The sequence below is a fragment of the Pelodiscus sinensis genome, chromosome 4 (genome assembly GCF_052426305.1).
Source record: "Pelodiscus sinensis isolate ZL-2025 chromosome 4, ASM5242630v1, whole genome shotgun sequence".
NCBI lineage: Eukaryota > Metazoa > Chordata > Testudines > Trionychidae > Pelodiscus > Pelodiscus sinensis.
The window spans coordinates 22,714,202-22,735,294 of record NC_143055.1 but is presented as its reverse complement, the minus strand read 5'-3'; the positions used below and the strand labels follow the sequence as shown (position 1 = coordinate 22,735,294).

Below are 21,093 nucleotides of genomic sequence, written 5' to 3'. Positions count from 1 at the left end.
CTGTAATTTGATTAAATAATGTAAAGTTAACCTGTTAAAGAGCCAAGTATTCATAATCTTGATGGTCTAAGTGGAACATATATCTAGAGCCCTGCATACACATCTGCATCTGCTAAAATGATCCACGGATATCTGCATCCACATCCACAGATGTCTGCAGATATAAATTTTCAGGGTTCTAGATACAAAATTTGTATCTACATCTGTAGCTGCAAAAATGAGCTTTGTATTATCTGCCTTTACATCCACTGATGTGGATACCTGCACGTACAAAGCAGATATCCATGGATTTGTAGGGCTCTGCATATAACTTTGGGCAGTGTTTTCTGTCAGTCTCTCAAGTCTCTTTCCTCCTGAATAAACTCTAAATATATAGTTTTTATATCTAACACATTTGTTTATATAGCAGATTAGTAAAATTTCACAATACTATACTAATCTCAAGTGTATTCCTTTCTTATGTCTCTTTTACTTAAAAATATCTGACATAATTCATCTTTTTTCCATAAGAACATACAAATCATACATTTAAGGCAAAATCCACTCAATAGTATCACTTAGGTACAAAAGCAAACTGGGATCACTTCTCTTCTAGTTTACTATAATGTGGCAGTTTAACGCTTTGCTATTTGAAGAACAGCTTATCACATGATGGAGATGTGCATTCAGAACTGTACTTGTTGAGATCTTATGCCCCAAGGTTGCTTAGCAGTCGTCTGAAGACTAGCTGCTGCTCTCCATTGTTTATTGTCAAAATGCCGAGCAGCTTTTTGCCTCTTTCAGAATAAGAAATATGATCCTAGTTCAGAATCTTTTTTTTTAATTTACACAGTTTTTAAATGCCAAACTATTGTTTTAAAGTGCTATAAATCTTCCTTCTAATATTCCTACCACTTACTATAATTAGCCAGAAAAAAACATGAACAGTTGTTCAAGATGAATAAAGAGGTTAAAATGGTACTTTATGTAATGCTGTAAGAGATTTGGCATCAAGTATACCAAGAGAATGGGCTGCAAAGGCATAGATCTTGAATAAATGCTCATTTTCCTTTTATTTTAGCATGAACAAACTAAATTAAAAAAAATCACTAATTTTTGTTTGTTAATTTTGTGCGGAACTTCTGCCAAGGTAACCTCAAAAACTATTCACACAGCCTGAGTTAGAGATTTGTATGCCAAATATAGTGATTATTTCTTAATATGTCCATCGGAGTAATCACAGTTAGCGTGTGTTACTCCTGTCCAACTCGATCCACCTATTGTATTCTGTTCCATACTTAGATTGCAGGCTCTCTTAAACAGGAATCTATTTTTGTTATATGTGTATATAGCATCTGGCACAATCGGTTCTGATAACTAAAGGGCAGATCAAAGGGATACTATAATAATACTAATAAATAATAGCACTAAATGTAGTTTATTGAAGAATCAGCAAGAGGCAATTTTTAATCCTTAGGGACTGACCATTTTCCTATGTTTAATGGAGATGCTGTTGTGGGGCAATGTGTCAAAAAAGAAGTAAATTGGTGAACTCTTAGGGTATGTCTACACTACAGAGAGCTTTAAAAAAAACAGCCATTTTTCCAAAAAAACTTCAATTACGTCCACACTGTAATCGCATTCTTTAGAAAGGAAATTGAATGAACAGAGGGGTTTTCCAGCATTGGTAATCCTCTTTCTATGAGGAAGAAGCCTTTTTCCGAAAGAGCTCTTTCGGAAAAAGGGGTGTGTGGACAAGGAAGATGGAATTCTTTCAAAAGAAGAGGAAAGAGGAAAAAGTACAGGTGCCCTGGTGACCATAGTAATCACAGTTTAAATGTGAGATAGCATCCAATCAATGCGGAAGCTCTCTTTCAAAAAAGCAGATCGCTTTTTCGATGCGCTTTTGCAGCGTAGACACTCTCTTTCGGAAGAAGTTTTTTCTTAAGGTCTCTTCTGGAAAAGCTTCTTCCAAAAGAAGCCTGTGGTCTAGACGTAGACTTAGAGGTGGTTGGGACTCATGATGTGAATGTGTTCTACTCTGCTACCCCCCAACAACCCCTCCCCCAAGATAGGAATAGGAGAAACTATAGTAGGTGGTTAGATAAAGTATGGAGCCTAGAGTGGCGAGCTATCTGGTGAGTGGCAGCAATCTGGCACTTTTGCAGAAGCAGCTTCTCTCAATGTTCATCCCACAGGAGCAGTAGAGTTGGAGATGGGCTCTAATTAGAATGAGGAATGAGAGAGAGAGAAAGCGAGAGAATCCAGGTGCAGGGAGAAAGTTGTTGGGTCAGGGAGAAGGTGAGAGAAATAAGAAAGAAGATGACACAGCCTCTCACAAACTGTGCTGTTACTACTCAGAGCAGTCAATTTCAATCAGATGGATTATCTTGATTGTTCTCATCCTGCATTTACTATTCATCTCTCAACAAACAATAATGTAGCCATTAAAATGCATAATAAAAGCACAGCTTATATTAACTATTGTTACTGCTGAAAATAAAATAATTCTACTTCATCATCTAGGGCCAGTGTGAACTTGTAACTCTCATTGAAACCAGCCTAGAGCCAGTAAAGGATCCCAGAGCAGAATTTGTCCCACTGATTTAATCTTCATCTTTTTTCCTGATTATTTTGCTAAGGAGAGGTGACTATATAATGAGAGAGGTACTATTTAACTGCAAGCTTCACCTTTTGTTTGTTTGTTTGTTTGTTTGTATGCTTTCTTTGTGTCCAGGTAATCTGGGCTCTCAGCTAGTTGAGTATAAAGAAGAAATGTACATAACATCTGACTGTGGGAATACCTGGCAGCAGGTAAGGAAGGAGAAATAAAACACTTGAAACTAACTGTGATCATCAAGTTATTATTTTTATTGATTGATGGTAACAATAATGGTCACATTTAATGTGTTAACTAATTAAGCCTTTTAATCCTTCTGAAGAGGTAAGTAGCTATTGTTATTCACATTTTACTTTGAAACAGATTAATGGGGGAGATTTTCATGGGCACTAATGAGAATTATATTCCCAGCTGCTATTGATGTTCAGTGGGAATAGGACACCTGTTTTGTCCATTTGGAAATCTCCTTCTGAGTAACTTGCACGAGGATGGCAGAAGTCTTTTGGAGATTTTGTTGGGCTTTTTTTTTTTAAATTATTAGTCTTATTTCAGGATACTCCAAATGTATATACTGCTGGATCAGACTTAGGATGTCCACATGTAAAGGATTTGTGCCTGATTAACCAGAATAAAGAAGGAATTCTTCTTTTTTTCCCAGTTTAAAATTGTGGGTGCCCATACTAAGCACTATGATCCCAGGAAATTCAGAGTTAACCTTAACTTTTAAATAATTCAGACCTACAGTGCAGTGAAGGCACTCAAGCAATTCAATCTTTGGGTAACTTCAGTTGTGCCCTTTAATTACAACATGAGGGAGAAAATGTGACTTTTAATGTTGTTTAATGTAACCTGATACAAAAGTATGAAAATACCTTAATCACAATCTTACGATAACTGCATAACATCAGTTGAGTTTTAAATTTCCTGGATTTACAGTGTTTGGATTTTGGATAATTATATCATCCTTATGATGTATTTTACTCTAAATTACCCTGTCTTAATTCAATTTAAACACTGCCAGGGATGGTGTAAGAATACTTAGGTCCTATCTTAGTGCAGGGGATTACACTAGATGATCTCTTGAGGTCCCTTCCAGACTTACATTTCTATGGTTTGGAGAGATTGGGTTTTTAAATCTGAAAGTAGTAGATGATATTGAGGAGAAGAGAGCGATATTAAAAACCTTCATAATGTCCAAAGATCAGGTGAGAAGCCCTAATAAGAATAGAAATGTGTCATAAAATAATTCTATTTCAGTGAAAACAGCTGTTTTAATTGAAATGCTATTGAAATGCTCTCACTCCACTGTTGAACTGAAACATAACACAACTGTACTGAAGTACAAGAAACCGCAGGAGTGAAACTGAGCAGTCTAGATTCATTCTCCAGGCTAAATAAAAAGACCCCCCCCCCCCCAAAAAAAAAAGATTTATTTGTGTATACTAGCAATATAGGATATTGGTAATAATATACAAAAGAACAATTAAAAAAAATAATGACATTACTTTTGTCATGATGATGTTCTTTTAGTTTCAGAAGATGAGATTTTGTTCCTAATTGTTTCTAGCATTTTAGCAGTGGGAATTTATCTCCATGCTTAGAGGTTAACTGGTATTACTTATATCTAATATGGCCATTTACCAAAATTCTATAGCATTTTCTGTTGAGAAAAGGGGCTGGCATCCAGTTTCTTTCTATTTGCATTTGTGGGGACAATTAAGCTAATGAGATGAAACTTGGTTTATCAAGGCTTTCGGTGATTTTTCACTAGATGTAAACTCAGACACAACCTCTGATCCCCATTACAACAGCCAAAATGAAAAGTGCCACTGATTTCTTTATTTTAATTAAAACTGTCAAGAAGGCTTTGGAAAGATCTTCATAAATCTTCATATTGGTGTCTAGATAGAAGAATGCAGATTATTTTATACATTTTATATCCCCTTTATTCATTGTGATCTGTTTGTTCTTCATGAAAGTGGCTATACATTTCCTTTCTCCTCTGAAATTCATGAAGCTAAAAACAAAACATGAGCAACTGCATGATACTGCAATTATTTAGATGAATAATTACTGGTCTCTAAGGCTGGCACAAGCAGAGCCCACATTTTGTCACAGTTCATTGGATGAGGTCAGATCACTGACTTGGAGACTGGGCAGTTCTTACTGCTGACTACCAGTCATTGTCCTGCACCTTTGTCACATCCCTCACTGCACGTCCCCAGCATTGCTGCAGAGCGATCTACAAACTCTTGTAGAGGAAAAACAAGATTGGACTATGACTCATGGATAACAGAAAGACATAGGCCAATATAGAAAGGTACGTATTAGAGCAAGGAATAAAAGCCAGTACAGGAAATAAGCTAATACCAGCAATAATAAAAGTATTGGCAATAGGAATTGAATAGAAAGATAAGAATCAGAAAATTACTTGAAACAGAAGCAATACAAGCACAGTTGTGACATATGCCAAAGGAAAAGTAAGTAAGCCAAAGAGTACATTAGGATTAGAGTAACATGTTAGCAGTTACTTGGGATCATTATGTCTATCATGCTTAACAAAACAGAGTAGTTTAATGTGAAAGATTAACATGATACTAAATTAAATAGGGAGTAGCTTAAGGGCCTTCATGGAAATAAAGCCCAGCTTTGAATAAGATTCCTTCTCTCTCAGGCTTTATAACTGCTTTTGGCCTCATGGAGCACTTTTCTGCTCTCCATTTTTTTTTAAAGTGCTAGTGGGCTTGTCTAGTGTTGATGGTGATTTTTCTATGTTTCTGCATCATAGCACTCTGGCAGTAATGATGATTATTATTGCAGAAAAGTGTAGCACCACTGTGCTAGGGGATGAGTAAACAAATAGTAAGAGACAGTAATTGGCCAAGGAGTTTGCAATTTAAATAGATGAAAAAAATAGCATTAGCCCTGTTTCATAGGATGGACAGCTGAAACTCAGAGAGATCAATTGCCTTGTCTAAGTTTACATAGAAAGTCTGTGACAGGGGCAGACATTGAAGCCAGATCTCCTGAATCCCAGTCCAGTGCCTTAATACAAGACTATTCTTCTTCTCTACCTGATACCTCTGTTTTAGGCAAGTTAGAGAAACCTTTGCTTAAGCAGGACAAAATTCAGCAGCTTTGCTCAGATTTTATTTTTAATCCAAGCAGCCAGGAGATGGGTAGCACCACTGATAAGCACAACAAAGAGGGGCTGGCATCACTCCATTTCAGCAGGTAAGATTAGAGAGAGTTTGCGAGGAGGATTGTAGGAGAGTCTTCAAGCTTGGAATTTAGGAATGGATTTTTCTTGGTGAGTGGACTGAGTGCATTTTTGCCTAGTTTTGAGTTTCAGCCAATGCAAATTAAATCTCATAGGATAAATCCTCACCTGGTGTAAATCAGCATGGCTCCATAGACTTTATGCTGAATTTCACCAGTAGAAAATCTGTCCTGATGTTTCTACAGCTGTTGCAATAACAAAGACATAATGCACCATGAGAGAGAAAACAGTTGGCATTATTATGAAGCAAATAATATTCTGTAAACATTACAAAAGAGCTACAAATAATAGAAGATACATGAGATTCCAGTGGTGTTGCCCTATAGCAGCTTGCCACCTGGAAAGACTAAACAAGTTCTAGTTAGTGAAGATTATGATTAATTCATTACTTTGATTGTAGTTAGTGCAGAGAATTATGATTTGCATAATTGAGACTTGCATATTTGATCTCGTTGCTGGTTATGAGCACAAATAAGCATGCTCCAGTGGACTAGCAGCCAGGAGCTTGTGTTCTAAGGGTGGCTCTGATGCTAACTTCAGTTGTGGCTTTTGGAAAATCCATTGGAGGAACTGGGGTTACCATGTTTCCCTATCTAGAAGTTTGGGATAATATTCCTGTACTATATTTCTTGGGAGAATTAGTTCATGTTATTCCAGTGTTCTGATGAGCAAAAGCTACTCCTACAAATACTCAGCGTTTATAATGTAAACAAACAGACAAATGGGAAAAGATAGAGATACACATTGGTGCTATACCCTTTCTGAACAGAAACAGAAGGCTTGAGCAAATTCACTCAGGTATCACTTACACCACTTGCTCACGAATGGAAGGTAGAAGGTTATCAATATATGATTTCAATATTCCTTTGTTTTAAAGAATTGACAATAGGCCAATATTATTCACTGGAAAGTGAATTAGACCTGGAACACTTTATGCCCTTTTCATCTGCACACTCAAGAATTAGATTGTATTAGTGTCTCATGTTGTTCATAACAACATTTTATTGGCTCTGCCATTTTGCTGGTTTAGCTTCAGACTGAAACACTGTAAAGGCAGTCAGTCTTGCTACATTTTGGCTCTGTTTTTTTAAATTGTTATTTGTCTTTTTATTACTCTCTCTCCAGTTATATCACACAAAGGAAAACACTAATTAAGTTACTTTACATATGTATAAAGTATTTCATAAAAGGGTATGCAAGCACTGTTTGTACATAATGTTACGTATCTGATATAGATGAGAAGACTGAGGCCCAGAGAGAGGTTAATTGACTTGCCCCAAGATTGTAGATTAAGGCTGTGGCAGTGTTGACAATAGAATCAATAAACCACACTGTGTCACATACATAGAATAAGTTTAATGGTGAAGAATCATTGGCCAGAATGAAATACTTAAAGATGATGTGCAATATAATATCATCTAAGGATGAAATCCTTGTCCCATTCAAATGAATGACAAAAGACTCAGGGTATGTCTACACTACAACGTTAATTCGAACTAACTTAGTTCGAATTAGTTAATTCGAACTAAGCTAATTCGAACTAACGGATCCAGACTAAAAAACTAGTTCGAATTAGCTTTTTGCTAATTCGAACTAGGGTGTCCACATTAAGTGGACCCTGAACCGGGCTTAAGGATGGCCGGAAGCAGTGCTGGCAGGGCATCAGAGGAGGACTTAGAGCGTGGAGATGCTGTCTCAGGCTAGACGAGGGCTGTGCTTAAAGGGTCCTGACCCCCACCCCGGACAGACAGTTCTCAGGGGTTCCCCGCTTGCAAAGCAGTCCTGGCTTGGATTGCCCAGACTACCCACACTGGGCACATCACACCACTCGGCCATCAGCCCAGCTGCACTTGCCGCAGGCTGCCATCTGGGGAGACGGGGCAATTGGGGGGCTGCAGGAGAGCTTCCACCCCCAGAAGCCCGCAGAGCCAGCCCAGTCCTCCCCATCGGGGGCTCGTGCCCCATTCCTCCCTCACCTCCTTCCACTTACCCTTCCCTAGCCCCTCTTCTTGATGTACAAAATGAAGATAATGTGTCTTCCAAAATGGAATCTGTCTTTATTGAACAAAACGGGGGGAGACTGGGAAAAGGAGGTGGGAGAGGGGAAGAGAGAGGCTGGGAGAGGGGAGGGCAACTAAAATGATCAGGGGTTGGGAACAGATCCCATATGAAGAGAGGCTAAAGAGACTGGGACTTTTCAGCTTAGAAAAGAGGAGACAGAGGGGGGACAGGATAGAGGTCTCTAAAAGCATGAGTGGGGTGGAGAGGGTGCATACAGAAAAGTTCTTCATTAGTTCCCATAAAGAAGGACTAGAGGACACCAAAGGAAAGGAATGGGTAGCAGGCTTCAAACTAGTAACAGAAAGTTGTTCTTCACAAAGCAAAGAGTCAACCTGTGGAACTCCTTGCTGCAGGAGGCTGTGAAGGCTACAACTAGAACAGACTTTAAAGGGAAGTGAGATCAAGTCATGGAGGCTGGGTCCATGGAGTGCTATTAGCCAGGGGGTAGGAGTGGTGTCCCTGCCCAAGGTTTGTGGAAGGCTGGAGAGGGATGGCACGAGACAAATGGCTTTGTCACTGCCTTCGGTCCATCCCCTCCAGGGTCCCTAGGGTTGGCCGCTGTCGGCAGACAGGCTACTGGGCTAGATGGACCTTTGGTCTGACCCAGGACGGCCATTGTAAGCTCAGGGCTCAGGGTCGGGAGTCTCACTGGACCCCCTAGATTCTCTTGCACACCTGCTCCTGGGTGGCTAGGGCAGGAGAGCTGCCAGCCTGGACGGCCACTTCCCTGTGCCTAGTGCAGAGATCGTGGACAAGGTCCACGATGTCTGCACTAGCCCAGGCGGGTGCCCGCCTCTTGCGGTCCCGGGCAAGCTCCCGGGAGCCGCCAGCCTGGTCCCGGGAAGAGGGGGAGGGCTGGGGGGCATCGGGTGGGTGGCTCGATCCGTGCCAGGTGCAGGGTCTGCTGGCTGGGTGCTGGCAGGCTTGCACCTGGCACGGGCACCGTAGCCAGCCCGTGCCCCTTTAAGAGGTCCGGGGCCAGGAGGGGGGCAATAGAATTTCCCTGGTGTTGGCCAGAGTGGCCACCGGGGAAACCTGGGGAGGTCTAGCCTCTCACTAGTTCCAATTAAGGGGCTACACACCCCTTAATTCGAACTAGCTAGTTCGAACTAGGCTTAATCGTACTAACGGAGCTCTAGTATAGCGCCTATGAAAGTTAGTTCGAACTAACTTTGTAGTGTAGTCATACCCTCATTGACTTCAGTGAAGCCGAATTTTACCTTCTATGTTTAAACTATAGGGAATCTTATAAGTTATATGAATTATTGAACATGCATATTATAGGCCCAGATCAAAAGTCCTTCCTTGATCTGCAGTCATAAAGGCTATGTCTAGAATGCAAAGAAAAGTCGAAAAAAGGTATGCAAATTGCAAACCGCAATTTGTGTATCTTTTTCCGCTTATTTTCGTAAAAACCTCCTCACTCAGAACATCCCTTCTTCCTCATACAATGAAGAATATAGGGATGCAAAAGAATGTGCCCACTTTTTCAGAAATTGTTCCAAAAAAGCGGACGTGTACCTTGGATGTGGCATAGCTTTTCCGAGATAACCCTGGTATCCCAGAAAAGCTCTACAGTGTAGACATAGCCAGACTGAATAGAGACTTTAGAACTAAGCCCTAAGGACTTGAACTAATGCCCACTGAATTCATTGGCAGTCTTTTTACTGACTTCAGTAACTTTTGAATCAGTACTCGTTCTGATATTCTTCCATAGATATTCACTCAATAATGTTCCTGTTTCTAATTAAGATCTTGTTTATTGCTATGAATTCCAGTCCATTTTTATAGAGAGTATTTACACCAAAAATAGATACAAAAAGAATAGGTGAAATTAAACAAGTAACCAGTATCAGCAGAATGGAATCACAGCTTTAAGTAGAATATAGTGTAAAATTGTGCTACTCAACCTGTACAAACTAGAGCTGTATTGCCAGTTTGTCCAGGGCCAGAGAAATTCACCTAATTTGGATAAAATCATACAGATATCAGTTTCCCTTTTTCTTCAGTATGGAGGTATAGCTCTTGGAGGACTACGCATCCGAGCATATACTGTTTCACTCTCCTTTGAGTGATTTTTTATGTTAATTTCATTGTAAGTGTGTGTGCTCACCACATGCACTAGTGCCAGAAGTTTTTCCCTTAGTGGTATCCTTACGTGCTTGGTTCTGTTGTCCTCTGGAGTGGAATGTGTATGTGCCTGTAGAAGGGGTGTCACTGTCCCCCCATTCCCTTAGTTCCTTCATACCACCAGCAGTGGTGCTGGAATGTCTCCTTGCCTCAGCAAGTTTTCCTTCTCAGCTGTGCCTAATTGTATCTAATTCTTTAAAAGTTTGTATAGAAACTTTCTAAGAGCTAAGATACAAGATATTCACAATTAGGCACAGTTGAGAAGGAGATCTTACTGGTCTCCTACAGATACAACTGAGGGGAAAAACTTCTTGCACCAGTGCATCTGGCAAGTACTTTAATTTGAACAGAAGTTTAGAGAAAGTTTGGAGTGGAATCCAAACTTTGCTTATCTGATTGCAACTGGTTTGATCCTTTTGAAGTGCATCTAAAATTAGTGTCTATCCATTACTGAATTGTCTAAAATATGCAGCTGTATGTAATAAGTGGACAGGTCTATACATTTTTCATATCTGGTGTAGATCTGTAAATGGAAGACAGCCAACAGGATTCTTGAGACTGCAGGATTCCTTTTTAAATATGTTCTTATTAGGTGAGAGAAAGACATGCAGCCAAGGTCCTAGCTGGGGTCTTCCTGCTTTATTAATGCTTCCTCATTCCTTGGACTGAATGCGAATGTGCTTGGGGGTTAAGGGTTTTCTTCTACAGTTCATTCTATCACGGATATGGCTTCAAAATGAGTAAAGAGAAGCTTTTAGCGTTGTTAGTTCTCATTCTTGAAGGCAAAGTAAAGCAAACGTCTCATTCACTTTCCTTTGTCAAGTAGTATAAGGGGTAGAAAGTATGTGTGTTAATTTTCAAGGAGTGTGTATTAATACTCACTTTATCTCCTACTGCTATGTTAAATGAAGTTTGGCAGACAGCTGAAGGCAGCAGACATTTTCTTATGACAAATATCAGCTATAGAGAGGAAAAGATACTTATATATTTAGTGCTTCTAGTGATTCAGACAAAGCTTTTGCCTTTTTTTTCTTTTCGTTCCTCATTCTTTCATTATTTATTTCAGCTTTGGGCTTTCAAGGGATTATTTTAATTTTCTTCATATATAGTCTCCATTAACCATAGGTATTGTTTATAGAAATTGCTACTAAAAACTCTGCACTGACCTACAGCTGGACCACGATAGTGTGTGAGAGAGCTAATATTTCCCTATGCTTAAAATTGGAAATAACTGTGTATGTCACATACCATTGCATATTAACTTGATAAATATTACTTTGTATCAAATCCTAAAAGTCAAATCCTAGAGAGGAAAATAGAAAGGAGCATAAACTCTATCAAATTAAGTGTAAAAATATATAAATATAAATTAATAGCATTTTTTTAAAGTACGCTAGAAGCAGGAAGCCTGCTAAACAACTAGTGGGGCCCTTGGATGATTGAGATGCTAAAGGAGCACTCAAAGATGATAAAGTCATTGCAGAGAAGCTTAATGAATTCTTTGCTTCAGTATTCACAGCTGAGGATGTTAGGATGTTAGACTCCCAAACCTAAGCCATTCTTTTTAGGTGACAAATATGAGGAATTGTCCCAGATTGAGGTGTCATTAGAGAAGGTTTTTGAACAAATTAATAAACTTAACCGTTACACGTCACCAGGACCAGATGGCATTCACCCAAGAGTTCTGAAAGAACTCAAATGTGAAATTGCAGAACCATTAACTGTGGTTTGTAACCTATCTTTTAAATCAGCTTCAGTACCTAATGACTGGAAGATAGCTAATGTAACGCCAATATTTTAAAAGGGTTCCAGAGGTGATCCTGGCAATTACAGACCGGTAAGTCTAACATCAGTACCAGGCAAATCGGTTGAAACTATAGTAAAGAATAAAATTGTCAGACACATAGATGAATATAATTTGTTGGGAGAAAGTCAACATAGTTTCTGTAAAGGGTAATCATGCCTTACTAATCTGCTAGAGTCCTTTAAGGGGGTCAACAAACATGTGGACAAAGGGGATCCAGTGGATATAGTATACTTAGATTTCTAGAAAGCCTTTGACAAGGTCCCTCATCAAAGTATCTTAAATAAAGTAAGTTGTTATGGGATAAGAGGGAAGGTCCTTTCATGGATTGATAACTGGTTAAAAGACAGGAAACAAAGGGGAGGAATAAATGATAAGTTTTCAGAATGAAGAGAGGTAACTAGTGGTGTTCCCCAAGAGACTGTCCTGGGACCAATCCTATTTAATTCATTTATAAATCATCTGGAGAAAGGGGTAAATAGTGAGGTAGCAAAATTTGCAGATGATACCAAACTGCTCGAGATAGCTAATACCAAAGTAGACTGTGAAGAGCTTCAAAAGATCTCACAAAACTAAATGATTGGGCAACAAAGTGGGAAATGAAATTTCATGTTGATAAATATAAAGTAAAGCACACTGAAGAAAATAATCCAACTATATATACAATACGATGGGGACTTAATTTCGCTACAACTACTCAAGAGAGAGATCTTGGAGTCATTGTGGATAGTTCTCTGAAAACATACTCAGTGTCATTTGAAAAAGAAAAGACAATTGCCTGTTCCGTAACTAGTGTTCTCTGAAATGTGTTGCTCAGTTCAAGTCCAAAACTGGCCCTTCTTTCCCACTGGCAAAGTTTCCAGCAAGAAGGAACTGAGAGTGGGGGAGCACTTGGCACCCCGTATACCATGCCATGGAGGTGCCAATCCAAGGGTCTCCCGAGCCACTCCCCCATTGCTAGTCCTGAGGGAAAAATTTCCAGCACCAGTGGACACGATGAGCACACATTCCTAATGTAGAATGGACATGATCAACATATCTTGAAGAACACCAGTTATGGACCATGTAACTGTCTTTTTATCACCATATCTTAGTTGTGATTCATTACTTGTATCACCAAGCCAATGTCACATATATCCTGAGCGTTAAAAAGTTATAAAGTGACTGCATTGTTAAACTGCGCAGGTTCAATAGTTAGACAAACTGAGTATCGATAGCAGCTTTTTATCCTGAAAAAATATAAAATTTACATCATGTTCTGTATAGTTTGAAGACTATGCTAGAACAGTGTATCCCAACTGGTGCTCCGCAAAGTGAAAGTAACGGTTCCGCGAGAATGCAGCACTCCCTTGCCCCCTCTGAAAGAGACAGTCTGTTTTGTGGGGGGGGGGGGGGGGGTGAGAGTTTCTTTGCTTGACCAATTCTGGTGGGTCTTTTTTTTTTTTTTTTTTTTTGGCCTGGTAACCCTAGGGGTTCCTTGAAATTCTTTTAAGCTGAAAAGGGTTCTGTGGCCAAATAAAATTGGGAAACACTGTGTTAGAATCTCAAAGGCAGAAATAACTTTTTTGTTTTTCTTAGAATTATATTTCAAGGCATGCTATTTTGCAAGATATATAGAATATGAAAAATACACTAAGATAATAGTTCACGAAAAATATATATAGTAGAAAAGAATGAAAAATGTGTGTTATTAAAGGCACAAGTCTGGGCTCAGCTCACCTACAGATAGTTTTGTTTGACTGTGATTTGAATCTGAATATTTCCCAGTTCACCAGCATAAATATCTTTTCCTTCAGAACCTAGAGAACTCGATCCACATAGTAAAAACTGTCTTGTAATAAATGTGTATAATGTAGGAATAACACTAATCATGTACTTTTGAATTTATTTTGAAAAGCAGGCTGTTAGAAAGTTATAACTTGACAAGTATTTTAATAATGTTTTGATGATGTATTTTATTTTTATCCAATCCAGACATCTGCTTGGTCTTTTTTATCTGTTTTCTAGGTCTTTGAAGAAGAACATCACATCTTATATCTGGACCATGGTGGAGTCATTGTGGCCATCAAAGACACTTCTATCCCTCTGAAAATACTCAAGTAATGCTGCAGTCAGTTATAGTAGGGTTATTATTTTCAAGACCTCAATCGTACTTCAGAGTTAATCAGTAATGAGCTTTTCAGTAAGTTTGTGTAAGAAATCCAGGTGGAGCCATTTTAATTTAACATTCATTAAACCAACAAAATGCAGGTGGACATTTTATTAAAGGATTCCTAGTAGAGTTGTTGGCAAAGTAGTTTGCTACATGATTAATGGTAACATTTGTTTTGCATCAGGCTAGTACTGTTCATTCAAAAGCTTCCCAATGTGGACTGCAGTAGCCTAAAGTTTATTCACTGCTAAAATCAAGTAACTATTTTAACTCCATACTATTTTAACTCCATACTCTAATATGTAGAGTATGAAGGTTGGAGTAATAAATAAACGTATAGCTACAGGATGGATTTAGGTATAGGCAGTATACAATTGCCCACATTAATTTTGAAATAGTATGCAGGGCTATCACCTCTAGAATTATGAAAAGAGTAATGTATATGTACTGAATACAAGTGATCAATGCTTCAGTTTTACGTAATGATGATACGTATATGATACGTATATGAAATATGGGAAAGCAAAGAGGGTGGGTTTTTTGTTATTTAGAGGGGGATTGTTTCTGTTTTCCTTTCTTTTTATAAAGGAAATAGTGGAGTGTCACACTAATTTCATATACCCTGAAACACACACATATATTGACTGGAGAGAGAGAGAGAGAAATGTTTGCATGTTAATGCATTCAAGCACTTTGCGGGGGGAAGGCATAGTCAGAACATTGATCTATTTTGTTTTAATTCAAAGTCAGTTTACATACAACATTTGATAGGATATACACAATACAATCCTTTAGAAACTACTTGATCAGATGACTGAATTTGTGAAGGGTCAAAGTTTGGCTGGCTTCTTTTTTCTCACTGTCTGAGTTTTAGTAACTGAGCAGTTTTGTCTAATCATGTTTCACTACATACTGTTTGTCAAGTTTAAATAAAATACAACTGGGTAAAATTAAATCACTTAACAAGCTCTGGACATATGGCAAGACCATACAGTGACAAACCTCAGTGCTGAGGACATCCAGCAATATTGCCAGTTTAACAGACATCTTTTAATGGAGATACTGAGTTGCAGGGCATGTTGGGGAAGGAAGAGTCACATTTAATTTGCTACATTAAGTAGGCAAAGAATTCACAATTTTTGCCATTGTGTATTGATGATCCTGAGTCTTTTGGTACAATGCTCTTGTGATTTTATCCAACATAACACAGTAATGATGATATTTCTTTAAGAGCTGCAATGAATGGAAGATCTTTCTCTCTTTAAAGGTTCAGCATAGATGAAGGTCAGACCTGGAGTACGCATAATTTCACCAGTACATCAGTTTTTGTAGATGGGCTACTCAGTGAACCTGGAGACGAGACATTAGTCATGACGTAAGTGTCTGTTTATTTAGGCTACTCTACAGCAGTATACTTAAGCATGGCTTAAGTTTAAACAGGTAAGTACTGTAGTCCCTGCAGCACGGGCTTTAGTGTCTTTCAAGCATGTGGACTTTCACCTTGACCAGGTCAGAACAACACTAACAAGCTGCCTGTCCTTGAAATGATCTGAGTCAAGTATTTTATTTTTAAATATGAAACGTGATTTATAGTTTGTTTTTTCAAACTCATGACTTAGGATGGTGAACAATTATGGGCATAAATGGATCTCTGAAAATAGTTCTTTCAAATTATCTTTCTCTGTTTTTTGCAGACTCTAAGGTGTTCAATAATAATAGGTTTCTCACTTTTTCTGTTATAGAAATTGTCTGCACAGTGTAAACCAATATGCTGTTGTCTTAGTAACTTAGCCTTGTAATAAATTATGTCTAACCAAACATCCTGTAAAAATACATTCTCCCCACTTCTCTGTAGTTTTTGTGCTGGATCCTATAATAGAATGTACTGTAAATATGGACCTGAGCTGCAAAGTTTGGTTTTCTATATGCACTTTCCTAATATAGTCCCAAATTCTAATATTACTGAACAATCTGAGCCTAAAAAAAAAAAAGCCCAGTCAGTGCCTCTATCGTTATGTTGATTAGAGGTGGGGGAGAGGGGCTTCAATTGCAATTGCATATATTTGGAAGCTGTTTTGGATTGGCACAGTCCCAATCACTAGTTAAGGGTAGTGACAGGGCCCCCATATGGGCCCTGGAAAGTAGAGATTGGCCCGAATACAGTGTGTCCCTGACATACATCCTATCAAAGGGAGGCTGAAAATGGAACTCCACACACTGCTGTGTCAGCAGCTCTTTGCTGGCTGGGGAGTCTATCTACACACCTGGGCTGTGTCTACATTGGCATCCCTTTCCGGAAAAGGGATGCTAATGAGACACATCGCAATTGCAAATCCGCGGGGGATTTAAATATCCCCCACGGCATTTGCATTTACATGGCTGCCGCTTTTTTCCGGCTTGGGGATAAGTCAGAGAAAAGCACCAGTCTAGATGCGATTCTCCGGAAAATAAGCCCTTTTCTGGAGGATTTCTTATTCCTACTTGAAAGTAGGAATAAGAGATCCTCCGGAAAAGGGCTTATTTTCCGGAGAATCACGTCTAGACTGGCGCTTTTCTCCGGCTTATCTCCAAGCTGGAAAAAAGCGGCAGCCATGTAAATGCAAATCCCGCAGGGGATATTTAAATTCCCCGTGGATTTTGCTATTCCGACGTGCTACATTAGCATCCCTTTTCCGGAAGGGATGCCAGTGTAGACACAGCCCTGGAGCTGTTTCCATGCACTTTAACACCCCTTCTCAGCACCAGCGTGACATAATGGGAATGCAGCACAGAAGCAAATTGGACCCACTGTAATTGGAGCAGATTCATCCTGTTGAAATCATCAATGATGAATTTAGTCTGTTGTCATCTCCCTTTACTTCTACTCCCAAAAGCAGGTCTCGTGATGTCTTGTACTTTCTGATCTGGAAGGATATTGAAGCTTTCTCTGTTAAATCTTCCTGGGATTTTTCTCCTCTTCCAATCTTTATGCCTTCTGTAAGTGGTGAAGGATGAGGCTGTGTCAGGTAGGACACCTCCCCGTTCAGGATGCTGCCTGATGTACTGGGGTTTCACTGGCTATGTCTACACTGCTGGCTTTTTCTGGCAGAGAGTATGCAAATGAAGCGCTGATTAACATTTTGTCACACTTAATTTGCATAATCTATTCAAGCTGTTTTTGCACAAGGGGCTTTTGTGCAAAAACAAGCAGTTGTGGACATTTCCTTTTTGCGCAAAACCCCTTTCTGTGCAAGATCCTTATCCCTCTCTGAGAGAGAGATAAGGATCTTGCGCAAAAAGGAAACGTCCACACTGCTTGTTTTTGCGCAAAAACCGCTTGCGCAAAAACAGCTCAAATAGATTATGCAAATGAAGCACAACAAAATGCTAATCAGTGCTTCATTTGCATACTTTCTGCCAGCAAAAGCCAGCAGTGTAGACAAAGCCACTGAGACTCTTCTGGTCCACCAGCCTGATTCCCTCTCCCTGTTTTGCTGAATTAGGTCTTTTGAAGCACACACACAGAGGTAGAGTCACATCCACCTGCAAACACTGGCTGAACTCAGCTGTGTGAGAGGACGCACATGCACACCCCTTTTAGAAGATAAACCCTAAATAATACTGCCTTGCACTGCATCAAAAAATCTGCAGAGCTCATAAAAATATGCCCCAGTTAGAAATTGCACGAACTGGGTTTAATAATAAGTAAAACAACATTATTAACTATAAAAGGCAGATTTTAAGTGACAAAGGGATAGCAAACAGAACAAAGCAAATTACTGAGTGAGTGAAAGAAAACACACAAAGTTTGAGTCACTAAAAAAATTGGCCACCAATAAGAATTTAACACCATAAATGTTGTTACAAGCTGATTACAGACAGGCTTCAAAACCAGTTGCACTGGCATGCAGCTTGGAACTTCAGGTATTCTTACTCATAAGATGGATGCCCTTCCAGTCTGGGCTCAGCTCTTCTCCCTCCACTTCAGTTATTGCTTCCAGGTCTTTTCCAGTGTCAATTTGTGTGGAGAGGCAGAGGGAAACCCTGATGGGGTCTATCCTCTGCCTTGTATAACTCTTGTATCTAGTGGGAACTCTTTGTCGTCCAGTGAAAAAACATTGGCATTCCAAATGTGTGGGGTCCCCTACCAGGTGACTCAGATCCATGTCCCTGCGGGGCTGTGGCAGCCATTACTCACAGGCTGTCTGGAGCATCCACAGGAAGACTAAGCCCTTTCACGGCCCATTGTTTTTGCTAATAGGACATCTTGGCTTTTCATTATTGTATCTGAAGGACTAGTTGGGGGTGAAACCCAACATAGCCTATTTGAAATATGGTCAATATTTCTAACTTCAGATACAGAAATGATACAGGCATGCAAGCTGGATTCAGAGTCAAGCTTGGTTCTTTCTTTCTGAGGCATTGAACTAGTGATTAATCCCAGAATTAAAGTTTTATTTGTTTGTGATGAGAGGATTTTCCTCTAGGACAGATCCAGTTTGGTCCTGTGTTCTACCACAGCCAAACTCGTCAACTGGGAGAGGGGAGAAGACAGAGGACAGAAGGGGGGCAGTTGCCCCAGGGCCCGGTGATTCAGTAGGACCCGGGGCTTCCAGCTGCTGCAGCAGCCAGGACCCTAGGCCCTTTAAATCACCAACAGTGCTAGGCGGCATGCTGTGGACATCCCTGAGGGGCTGGTGGAGGGAGGCTAGTCCCAGCCTCCTGCTTCTGCCTACCCTTTCTGAGAGCATGAAGCCAACTCCCTCCCGCTTGCCCAAGGTCTGGCAATTCTGTTGGATCCCCTGACCACATCTAATTAGTATGAATATTTCAATTGACATAATATGAGAGAATGCCAGAAAGTGACATGAAGGGACTGAACAGGCTGCCTTCCCAGGAGTCCCAGCCTCTACACGTGTTGGTAGGAAGGGAACCATGCTGCTCTATCACTGGACACCTTCATCCCTTGCGTCAACAAAAACAACCACAGCAACTACTACCAACAAAAAAATAAATAATATATATATAAATAAATTTTCCCCCAATAAGGGAGGGCCAAAAACCTCATTAAATCCATAAGGGACTTTGCTATTGTTAATGTTACTGATTTTATGACAGGCACGCAGATACTGCAGAGATGGGTAGCAATATAAAGCTCTAAAACAGAAACGTGTGTGAGAATATAGATTTACCCAGCTTTGCTCGAGTCCTTAATTAATTTGGGGAGTTTCTCGAAAATAAAATGAAAATGTACATGCTTCATTTAAATGATTGCTTGGGGTGGGTTTGGGGATGAGGGTACAATATACAGGCTGCCCCAGGGAGAGAGGACTACCTCAGCCCTCCCTCACCACAGCAGCTTGGGGCCAGGCGAGAAACACTTCTCCATGGCTGCTATAGCTGCAGTGGGCATAGTCGGGGAAGGGTTGCATGTCCCCCAGCTGGGGTAGGTCCAGGTTTCTCTGCCCCCTATGTTTCCCAGCCAGAGTGAATAATGAAGCAAACTGTGTACTTTTCCCTCACTCCTGACAAAGGGGAACAGCCAGCAGTGTTTCTGTACCTTCCCTAATGAGTGCCTGTGGAGTGGGCAGCATGAGGCTGGGGCAGACCTGAATAAAAGGGTATACCACTAGCCAGCCCCTTTCACCTGCCTCGTGATTCTGTCTCTCTTTCTTATAATTTCATGAGAAGCAATCCCTTTCCAGGCACATTCCATTTTCCTGACACAACCAAACCCTTACATTGCTTTAAGTTATGATAAGAGGAAGCTGTATACCAAATTTGGTCATCCTAGCTCTTACCATTGAGAAGGAGTTCTTGAACAACAAGTCAGACAGACACACAGACAAACTCTCTCAAATATATAGTAGATTATACTGATATAATTTCACATGACATTTTGCATCTGGTTGTGGTTTAATATACACAATGGAAAGCGTGTTCAGTTATTTCTTTCTTAGCATTTTGTGTATCTTTCTGTGAAATCAGTAACTCATTGCTATACAATGTTTTTTCCCACTGTGTTTGTCACTTTCTGAGAGTGGAAACAACTACTCCATTTGTTATTTCTTAGCTTTTACACTTGCCTGAAATTGTTTGGCTAACATGCCCTTGGAAAACCTAGCATGTTCTATTTCAGAATCTCTTATTGATTTTGTATCTCGTTTGATCTACAGAGATAGACCATCACTCTCACATAAGTTCTTATCCAAGTAATTGTTGGCACTTTCTGTGGGATGATCCACACACAGCATTGTGAGAACTACTCACACATATTATCTGTGTCAAATATGATGGAAACAACTGAACATAATTGCTTGATTGGCTTAATTTAACATTTCTCATTTGAAACATTTCGTGGTAGTTATTCAGGAGTGATTACAAGAGATTTTCCTCTTGTTCATGCAAATTATGGTGATCATTTGGGCAGTTATTTTCATATCATAAGGACAACTGCATTTCCATCAGATTTATGCCACTTTGCTTTTGTTAATCTGTACATTGGTGGTCTCCAACCTTTTTAAGCACAAGGTCACTTTTTGAATTTAAGTCAGTCCAGGATCTACCTCAAACCCACATACTCCTGCCCCCCCCCTTTCTCCGAGGCTCTGCCTTTGCCCCACCTCTTTGCTGAGGCTCCACCCTTCTTTCTCTTTGAAGATGGGGTACAGGGGAGGGGGACAGAGCCACCTGTCTCTGTCTCCCCCATCCTGCGCAACAAAAAGGAGGCTCCCAGGGGACTGTTCTGAGGCTCTGGGAAGGAGCAACAGGGCAGTGGGAGGAGGGGCAGTTGATGTGCTGGCACTTGATAGCCTCCCAGCCGAACCAGTCAGGATCACCTGTCAGAGGCGCCAAGATCTACTGGTAGATCCTGATCGACTGGTTGGTGACCACTACTGTATATAATAGCTTTATGGGGCATTACAAATCCTCTAAAACATGCAACATGTTAAAAATAGGCTCTCCAAAGTATTTAAATTACCTATAGCTCTTCTCTAAGATTATATAAATGTAGGTTCATGAGCAAAGTTATCATTGTATTCCAAAGTACGGAATTTGGAATTGGATTCTGATACCTTTATTGACAT

General features: G+C 39.9%; 1 protein-coding gene across 6 annotated transcripts in view; it reads left to right on the top strand.

Annotated features, from left to right (window-relative positions):
• SORCS2 (sortilin related VPS10 domain containing receptor 2) overlaps nucleotides 1-21,093 on the top strand; it is an 863,992-nt gene that overhangs the window by 787,410 nt on the left and 55,489 nt on the right. For all 6 annotated transcript variants that reach the window (XR_012904391.2, XM_075930786.2, XM_075930785.2 and 3 more), the window contains 3 exons: nucleotides 2,717-2,793; nucleotides 13,882-13,973; nucleotides 15,294-15,401. Coding sequence is in view for 5 of the 6 variants with exons in the window: in XM_075930786.2 (XP_075786901.2) it covers nucleotides 2,717-2,793; nucleotides 13,882-13,973; nucleotides 15,294-15,401 (277 nt within the window). In the remaining variant the exon portion in view is untranslated. The remainder of the gene's footprint in view (nucleotides 1-2,716; nucleotides 2,794-13,881; nucleotides 13,974-15,293; nucleotides 15,402-21,093) is intronic.